Source organism: Sinocyclocheilus rhinocerous, unplaced genomic scaffold, assembly GCF_001515625.1.
Source record: "Sinocyclocheilus rhinocerous isolate Xijiao unplaced genomic scaffold, SAMN03320098_v1.1 scaffold552, whole genome shotgun sequence".
In the NCBI taxonomy this organism is placed as follows: Eukaryota; Metazoa; Chordata; class Actinopteri; order Cypriniformes; family Cyprinidae; genus Sinocyclocheilus; species Sinocyclocheilus rhinocerous.
Window position 1 is genome coordinate 1,037,491 of NW_015625574.1, and position 10,462 is coordinate 1,047,952.

Sequence of the window (10,462 nt, forward strand, 5' to 3'; positions counted from 1 at the left end):
ATTTTAATAATGTAAATTATGTGAAAAATAATGCGTTTTTCGAACCACCAAGCATGAGAGCATGTTCTAGTACACCCCCCAAAACAAAATCAAGACTTTGTAAAAGAGCATAATAGGACCCCTTTAAACAATTTACACTGCACATGTCCAATCCATCACCATGACTTATCGCGAGAGGGAAAAAAATTACGTTTTAGCCACATGACATCGTCGCAATATTTTTTATCGACATTTACTGTTTTTTTTGGAACCCATTCAATATGACTATACAATAATAATTATTATCATTATTCAAATATTTTTATTTTATTACATTATAAAAATGAAACAATATATTACTATAGTATTAATGCTATTATATTGGGAAATTGAAGTCATAACAGATTTTAACTGATAATAAGAATAATTTTGTTTTACTGAACAAGAGCAAAATTACAATGCTAATATTCACGGATGTCTTAATTTCTTTGCTTTCAAAATGTAAAACCTGACCAAGAGTTGATTGCAGATAAAAAGAAAACAGTGTCTGGGTGCTTCACATCTTTGTGGATTGTCATTTTATGGGAAATCTTAGAATATGCACCATGCAGATTTTTTTCATTATGCAAATTGTATTTGCACAAACAAAAACAGTTGCATGCTAAGATCCCACTGTGTCTGTGTATATCGCGTTCCTCCCCCTCCTTTGCGTTTTTAACTTTGTTATCTTGCCCCTGGTTGGCCATAAACAGCTCATAAAAGCACATCATGATGTGTAAATGGGTCTGGTTGTGCCAGACTTCTCTTATTTTCACACAGGACTGTTCCAAAGAGCCCCAGGAGCAGGCCATAAACAATAAGGCTAAAGCAAGCCCTTTCTGGCAGAGCATGTCCCGTCATACGGCAGACCCATTAAGTATTTAGATGCTTACAATGTCTGAATGTCGCTGCGCTTGATAACAGAATATCAAAGCAAGTGGTTTTCAATTCACAAGACTCCGCTCTTTTGATTTTGTATAAGGCAAATGTTTTTGTTAGGTGTAGAGGTTCCCAGAATGGCACAATAGTACACAGTGAACCCCTCTCCCGGACAAATCACTCCCATCATGAAACTGATTTTCCTAGCCTCCAACAGTGTGTCATTCGTTGCTATGGCTACAGGTAAGAGTTAGTCACAGATGCCACGTCTTAGATCCTTTTTCCATGAGCAAGCGTGGCAGAGCGGCAGATGCTCTGTGGTCAGTCATTCTGTTTGCTTAATGGAAGATTCCATCCACTTTGTTGAGGCCTAACAGAGATGTAGCAACATAAACTCATCACAGAGCAGGGTTATTATTTTAATACTAGAAATCAATCAAATCTGTTACATTCAAACAAAACTGTTTCATGTTTTCATCAAAGAACTCCAGTTGCCTCTCTTTCTTTAAGAGGTAAGGAACCATTATTTATATAGCACAACAAGAGTGAAGGACAACTATTTCAGTGCCCTTGTTTCTGCAAGCTCTTCTACACTCTTAAAAATAAAGGTTTTTTTATTGGTGTCAATGGTTCCACGAAGAACCTTTACCATCCATGGAACCTTTTCATTCCACAAGAGGTTCTTTACAGTGAAAAAGGGTTCTTTGGATTATTAAAAGGTTCTTCACACCAAGAAAAAATGGTTCTTTTAAGAACTGTTCACTAAAAGGTTCTTTGGGGAAGCAAGTTTATTTTTTATTTATTTTATTTATTTATTTTATTTTATATTTAAGATGGTGACAGCCACTTCTTTGATCGTTCTTCAGCATTATGGGTAGTGTAGTTTTTCACTGGGAATTTTGCCAGAAGTTTCTCTATAGAGACAATGATTGGGATTTATATGCTGCTGATCAAAAGTTTGGGATCAGTAAGATTTTTTACAGAAGTTTCTTATGCTCATCAGGACAGTATCTATTTGATCTAATATACAGAAGAAAAACTGTAAGTTTGTGAAATATTGTTGCAATTTAAAATAAAGGTTTTCTATTTTCACATACTTAAAAATATAATTTATTGCTGTGAAGCAAAGCTGAATTTTCAGCATCATTACTCCAGTCTTCAGTTTAATATTTTTTTGGGATCTGTGATACTTTTTTTTCAGGATTCTTTGATAAATAAAAAGTTAAAAAGAACCGTGTTTATTCAAAATAGGAATTTTGTGTTACAATATACACTACTATTCAAATGTTTACATTTAGTCATTTAGCAGGCGCTTTTATCCAAAGCAACTTACGAATGAGGACAATAGAAGCAATCAAAATCAACAAAAGAGCAAAATGTTTGGGGTCAGTCTTTTTTTGTTTGTTTTTTTTTTAAAGAAATTAATACTTTTATTCATGTGTTAAATGGATAAAAAGTGATATTAAAGACTTATATAGTTAGTAAAGAATTCTATTTTGACTAAATGCTGTTCTTTTTAATTTTTTATTCATCAATGAATCAAAGAAAAATGTATCATCAAAAATATTAAGCAGCACAACAGTTTAAACACTGATAATAAATCAGCATATTAGAATGATTTCTGAAAGATCATGTGACACTGGAGTAATGGCTGATGAAAATTCAGCTCTGCGTCACAGAAATAAACGATATTTTAAAGTATATTAAAATAGGAAACCAATATTAGAAATTGCAATAATATTTCACAATATTACCATTTTTCTGTATTTTTAATCAAATAAATACAGCTTTAATGAGCATAAGAGACTCCATTAAAAAACATTCAAAATCTTACTGATCCCAAACTTTTGAAAGGCAGTGTACTTTTAGAACCCTAATGTTGTGTCTATTGCAGCATTTTAGAATTTCTCAAATTTCAATTCACTGTGCCCTTGTTTTTAGGTCAGATCTTTGCCTGCAGTTACAGCTGTGAGTCTGTTTAGGTCCATTTCTATTAGCAATTTCAGGCAAAGCAATGCTTATGCATTCTGTAGAAATGACGGTATCATGCCTGATAAAGTCATTCCATGGATGCCCAATTGCTTTAAAGTTGGCCTTTTTTGGTTATAAACTATTTCATTTTTCTTGCAGTTTACACTGCAAGGCTGTCCTCTAATTTCTGTGCATGGAAAAAGTTCCCCCTTAAAAGACCATTACATTTAATTTGACTATTTATTTATTTATTTTTTCTCGTGACACAGTTTTTAATAAAAGATTTCTTGCTTTTTCTTTGTGTGAGACAGATTTATGAAGTGCATTTTATTTTTGTGTGTAATTTCTGTGGTACTAGAAGCTCCAAACAGAATTGCAAAAATAACTTTGGTTGTGTCAGAAGTTGACTTATCAGTCCACGCAAACTTTCATGTGTATTCATATCTCATAAAATATGATTGTTCTGACAGGACTTGAAGGCAGAGATGGTCGTCTCAGCATATTAAACTGGGAAAAGATAAAGTAACGTTGCAAACTACAGATTTTACGATCAAACGAGTTTGCATAGTCTTACCAGTTCACAAAAGTGATTATGAAATGCTAGTGTTCTATTTTTCAAGTTGTCTCACTTTTGGCATGTAAAATATCTGTAATGATCTAACATGAGAATGGTAACTTTTTGTTGTTGCAGCAAAACAAAGGCAGTTTGTTGTGGTGGATTTTAGCATTTGTTGCATCTTTGTGTGTTTCCAGGTGTGTATTGAGACATACATATCGAGTTGTCATCAACGCAGTATCAACACAGCGGTCAGGGCCACCCTCAGTCAGATTCTCGGAGACCTCACCCTACAACTACGCCATAGACAAGAAAACACAGTGAGTCACGTTTCGTAACAGTTTCACAGAGCTTTATTAAACACAAGCACATGTCTATAATCTCTGAAATATGCTAATGTGATTGGTTAAGGGTGGTATTGTATAGTGTTTTTTTTATGCAAAAGTTACCAGTTTCTCTTGTGACTATTTATTTTTCATTTTTAGACTTATACATTGTTAAGGATGTTAAGAATGAACTGATGTTATAAAAGTGTCTGATTGGGTTTTTACAGGGTGTTGATGGTGAGGAACGTTGCATACCTGTCCACCAGCGCAGAGGTACACTGAATCGATAAGCCGTGAAAATGTGTTTCCGGTTGCCAGCCAAAGACCGGGTTTTCAGCATGACTCATCCGTCAAACGTTCTGATTTGATCATTTTCCACAACCATTTTCATAGCTCAACTAGTATATCACATTTACTGATGATAGCAGCTGTCACTGATATTAGCTCTTTTCTAAAATCTGCACACTAGGTATCTATCTTATAAGGCAGAAGTTCCCAACCTTTTTCTGAGAGGTCATATTCCTCGTGAGCATGTTGCTAAGATGATCACGGTTATCTAATAAGCATTAAAATACATCACAGAAGAGATAAGCAGCTCGTTATGTGCAGTTCATTAATGTTTCACATACATAATTATTATTCACAAAAAAATATTTTGAGTGCAGTAAGAAAGTGTGATTGGTTGAGGTGTTTACGTGCACCAAGGGTATCGTTCAATTGCTTGCTTTTTCAGTTTGCCATTTATTGTAAGTTACGTATATCTTCATGTTTTCAGATCTGTCTCCCACTACCGATGCACTGTATGAAGATGTTGTTATGGCGCTCACTGTTTTCTGTGACAAAATGGAGTCTGTCTCCAAGTAAGCTTTGCATATCTTCAACTTGTTGTTGGGTTGTTATTATTAGAGATCGACCGATATATCGATTTACCGATATTTTCCCGATATTTAAGCATTTTACAGTAATCGGATATCGGTTTTGTAATATCGGATTCACCGATAAACGCCGCCATCTTGTGGATGTTTTGAGAATTGCGCGCAGGATCGCCATTGCACCACGGCGTGTGAGGGGAGAGGAGACAACAACAACGGCGTGCACGGGTACTTGATTTACTGTAGTTAGTAAACTTTATTTAACATAACAGCCATTAATGCACAAATTAGATGTATTACATAAATGCCTGATATGCAGTTTATGCAGCTTGGCTCGAAGAAATAGAGACGAACTCACGGAGTCACGTAAGATAATCCGTCAAGTCCTGTCCCAATAAAGACGTAACTTTGCATTAATTAAATAATACAGCCATGAATGAGTGCATGTTGGAAATAAAAGTGCTGAATTTAATTCACTCTCTGTTGTCTATATGCTCATCGTCTCATGAAGTCGGAGTCACGTAGGCTAAGATAATCCGTCAAGTCCTCTCCCAATAAAGACGTAACTTTGCATTAATTAAATAATACAGCCATGAATGAGCGCATGTTGGAAATAAAAACGCTAAATTTACTTCTTTCTCTGTTGTATATTTGCTCATCATTAGTCTTGTGAAGCCGCTTTCATATTGCTGTTCACTCACCGGGTTGATGCTCAGGAAATGCTCCAGCACGGCCACCGCATGTAACTTTTAACAAGATTCACTTGTTTAAAACACCCCTAAATTGTATTAACATTTACTATATAACCATTATTTCGCTAATAAACATCTAAATAAATACATCTCTATGGAAACTAATTTATTATCTCCGCGAGCGATCGCAGTTTGAGTATAGTTCTGTGTAAATGCATAGATAAACTGCGCTGTCAGCAGGCATTTCATAATCTAGAACGACAAAAACATTATTAGTAATTTTGATATAACATGCCAGTTGAGAAATGCAATAAAATACAATGTTTTGTTTGTAATATTTAAATATTCCAGAGAATATTATTCAGTGAATTAACCTTCACTCTTTAGCCTATTAAACAGCTTATAAACCTACTAAAACTGTAGTTTAAAATGAAGTTGATATGACTCCTTTCATTTATTTATTTTCTCCATTTGAAAACATTAGACCTTCTACATTTTTTTTGCTTATTGTTAATATTAGTGTTGCTGCTGATGCTTTAAATAAAATGTTTTTTTATTGTATCGGTTATCGGGCACATAAACGCAAATAATTGGTATCGGTATCGGTTATAAAATATCAATATCGGTCGATCACTAGTTATTATTAGACTAGCATTATTAGTGGTGTTTGCTCACATTACTGTAGCTCCTACTCGCAATATAATAGCAAAATTGTAACCCAGGGGTGTACAATCCTGCTTCTAGAGGGACACTGTCTTGCAGTTTTTTTATTAAGTATTGCAGAAACGTCTAACAGACAGTATGAATGATGCCTCAAATCACATGTATTGTTGTTTTTACAATTATTTTTTTTATTGATGAACAAGAAATGGCATAGAAATCCCATTTATTTGGAGGATGAATATTAGCATTGTGACAGTGAGTTTCAAACACCTCACATATAAAGTGTAAAAATATAGGATAGTTCATTCTGACTTTGAGCAAGAACTCAAAAAGTCAATCTGTTCTACCCTTTATCAGAATATGCATACTTCCTTACTATATAGTATGTGAAAAACAGTATGTGAAATGAGTTGTATGTCCAAATTGGAGTATAAAACAGTAGGCGAAAAGTGACCTACTACTTCCACCAAGATTTTAAAGTGAGCATCCAGTGGACACTTTACTATCCCTTGAAGCCACAGGAGAGGAGTTGTGAATGGGAGTAAAGTTATGCATAGGTCACATGACAAAGCCAACATGGTGGATGTAGCATGTCTGGATTTCATTCATATTGCACACATTTATACTATAAAGAACATATTTTTAATGGTCATGAAGTTAGTTCCTCATCAATTTTTTTTTACCTACTCAGTATGTAATTTCAGACATTTATCTAGTGTTTTAATGTGTGTGTGTTTGTGTGTGTTTCTTTAGTGAAAACCAGCTGCTGCAGCTGTTGTACCTGGAGTGTATTCTGTCTATGCTGAGCAGCTGTCCTCCCACAATGCACCTGCATCGCAATTTCACTGACCTCATCTGGTGAGACATGTCTTTGTTCTCTGTGCACATTTAAATCAAGGGTCTCTGCAATTTATGTAGTTAAAAGTAGCTCAACTTATGCACAAGTATTATTGCTTGTCATTTTTAATTCGCAATTAATTGCATTAAATTAACATTAAATTGACAACCTTCAAAACCATACATTTTACTATGTGATTGCAAATGCAAATAAATGACAGCTTAAAAGGATAGTTCACCCAAAAATGAAAATTCTGTCATTAATTACTCACCCTCATGTCATTCCAAACCCGTAAGACCTTTGTTTATTTTTGGAACACAAATTAAGATATTTTTGATGAAATCCGAAAGCTTTCTGACCCTCCCATAGACAGCACGGGAACTACCATTATCAAGGCACAGAAATGTAGTAAGGGCATTGTTAAAATAGCCCACGTGACATCAGTGGTTAAACCGTAATTTTATGCTCAAAGAAAACAAAAATAACTTTATTCAACAATTTCTTCTCTCCTGGGACAGTCCCCTGCCATTATCGAGCTTACCACGACACATGCGCATGCTTTCTTCTGCTCGTAAATAAGGCCAGCGTATGCGTTTTCTACGTTAGCAGCACCACACACATGCGTCGTGGTACTCTCAATGTCCCGTGGACTATTTTAATGATGTCCTTACTAGGGATGCACCGATACCACTTTTTCCAGTACTCGCCCGATACCGATACTTTTATTTTTGGTACTTGCCGATACCGAGTACCGATATTATATATTTTTTCTTTGCATTTGTACATTTTTAAAATATTGGGTACAGAAACCAAAAGAGTATGTATAATGTTAGTTGGTTAACTTCATTTATCAAATAGATACCAGAGCATGTGAGCGAAGCGGAGCGGTGTTTCCGCTCTATGGACGTGCGCTCCACTCAGTCGCTCTAACCGCCCAAGCAAGCGCTCCATTAATATTCCGCTCACACTCGCCGTAAACCAGTTCCCGCTCAGATCCCGCTCCGTTCTGTAAAGAACAAATTTGCGTGCATTATATTAGATTATAAATTACTGCTGCCTATATCTAGCCTACATTCTGTAGGTCTACCTATTGGTTCGGGTCAGTTTTTTTTTTTTAAATTATTTTAATAGGCCTAAGTGGTGTAGTGACAACGTCTCATTGTTAATTATTTAAATATGAATTGCAAGGAATTGGCAGAGACAATCAGTAACACACATCACCACTGTAATTAAAAACCGTCCTGATGGTATACGAGGCTAAATTGGCGTGATGCTGATGAAAATTGACTACATCACATGGATTTGGAGGCTCCAAGAATGCACAAAGAAAACTTTAGCAAAGCTGATCCCACAATCATATGTCAGATTAGGTCAGGTCCTTGCGGTTGCGATGGCTGGAGGTGGAATTTACTGTGGTGTGCTCTATGCAGGGGTTATCATACTTCTCCTGGCAGCTTCTGAGTGGAAGTAGATAACTGCGGGAGCTTTCTGTACATTCCATACACTCATACTCAGTGCTTGCCAAAATTTGCTATATTTGATATTCCTCAAACAATCTAGTTAAGGATTGTTCTAAATCCATAACCCTGACCATTAAACTTTTGGAGTTAGGGCTTCACTCTAAAAAATGCTGGGTTATATTTGACCCAGCATTTTTTAGAGTGTTGTTTCCACCAAGAACGATAACTGTAATAATAACAATAATTATGTAAGTTTTAATAATGGTTTTAGTTATATGAGAATAGGAAGTCCACACCACAACTATAATGATAAAGACATAGAGGAACTATATTGTTGGAATCACTTTCAGAAGGATTTTTTTTTTCCCAGATAATGAACGATAAATCACTGATAGCCAATCAGAATTCATCCGACTTTACAGAGCTGGAGTACTTAAAAGGGCAGACAACTAAACTGCATTTTAACTGCAATACTACTCTGACCATTGCACCAACCTGAAATATATGCTTTTTAAATGCCATTTGAGCATAAGAAACAACATTTTGTTGTGACGGTTCATGTCAAAATTTGTTGCTTTTTGAGATTTCAGTATTTCCCCATTCATGTAAATAGAAGATTGTTTTTTGCGTGCCTGGAGTAGCTGCTCAATACAAAGAAGACGAACTTCAAAGCTGCAGACTTGCTGTGTTGTGGGAAAGTGGAGTAGATTATATATTTTCAGAGTTTGAATTTTTATTGTTTGTTATTTGTTAAATAATTCAAGTTATTAAAAACAGAAGCCCTATATTGCTGTAGTGTTCAAAGAAATATTGCATGTTCAAAATCTAGTGTGACCGCAGCTTTAATTTAAAATTATAACTATAATTTATTCTTGTGATGGTAAAGTTAGTGGTAAAGCCATTAACCCTCTGATTCATCAGAAATAATCAAAAATTGTGTGATATTTTACAATATTACCGTTTTTACTTTGTATTTATCAAGTAAATGCAGTCTTGGTTAGCATCAGAGCATGTGAGCGAAGCGGAGCGGTGTGACGCTCCGCTACGTTTTCCGCTCTATGGACGTGCGCTCCACTCAGTCGCTCTAACCGCCCAAGCAAGCGCTCCGTTAATATTCCGCTCACGCTCACCGTAAACCAATTCCCGCTTAGATCCCGCTCCGTTCTGTAAAGAACAAATTTGCGTGCATTATATTAGATTATAAATTACTGCTGCCTATATCTAGCCTACATTCTGAAGGACTACCTATTGTTTCGGGTCAGTTTTTTTTTTTAAATAATATTTTAATAGGCCTAAGTTGTTCTGTATTTAGGCCTATATGCAGCTGTGTGTTAGCTTAGGTCTACAGTTTAACTGAGATTATTAATAACTACGGAGCTCCGAATATAATTCGAATTAACAATTCGTTTCTACGACGTCAGCAGGTTTTATTATTTTTTTTATTAATTTATTATTATTTATTAATTTTAAGCAATGATGATTTTAATAAGTAATTACGAAATATAATAATTCTTTCCACGATTTAGGCCTACTAAAGCTAGGGAATGACCGAATTAACGAACAAATGAATTCTTGGCAGCTAAGCCTAAACAAGAGAACGAATACTTCATTCGTGGCCATAATTTAGACTAAACGAAAAAATGAATTCTTAATTCGTGGCCATAATGTAGTCCTAGCATAAAAGAGAACTAGCCTATTCTAAATTCGTGGCCGTGATTTTGTCTGCATGTCATGATCGGGGCTCCGTACAACCGAATATAACCTTAGCCTACCTGTTTATTCATTTATTATGGTATGTAACTAGCTCACCTTTTGCTGCACCATGTTTGCGTAGCACATCTTCGTGCTTTCTGTAATCAATATGAATCTGTACTAACTTTAACAGTCTCCCCGCACTCCCTCTCAGTTTCTTCTCCCTGCTCATTCTTAACTTTGATTTTTACTTTACATTTATGTATAAGGCTTGCAACTTCGTTGAAACAATATCTGAACTCCATAACTGCTCTACTATTCTCGATCTCTACAGATTCTCGATCTCGAACAAGCAAATCACCAAACGGCATTCTGGGTTGAGCGAGCGGCGCTGAGCGTATTGAGCGAGCGGAGCGGAATCTTCAGAAAGGCGCTCTGCGCTCTTAAGGAAATATTACCACTCCGCTCCCCGCTCCGCTCACATGCTCTGCTCTG

The 10,462-nt window shown here is 35.7% G+C and overlaps 1 protein-coding gene across 3 annotated transcripts in view; it reads left to right on the forward strand.

Annotated features, from left to right (window-relative positions):
- Window positions 1–10,462, forward strand: part of arfgef3 (ARFGEF family member 3) — a 74,352-nt gene that overhangs the window by 13,416 nt on the left and 50,474 nt on the right. For all 3 annotated transcript variants that reach the window (XM_016567004.1, XM_016567021.1, XM_016567012.1), the window contains 4 exons: window positions 3,622–3,744; window positions 3,978–4,023; window positions 4,526–4,610; window positions 6,731–6,835. In XM_016567004.1, the coding sequence (XP_016422490.1) occupies window positions 3,622–3,744; window positions 3,978–4,023; window positions 4,526–4,610; window positions 6,731–6,835 (359 nt within the window). The remainder of the gene's footprint in view (window positions 1–3,621; window positions 3,745–3,977; window positions 4,024–4,525; window positions 4,611–6,730; window positions 6,836–10,462) is intronic.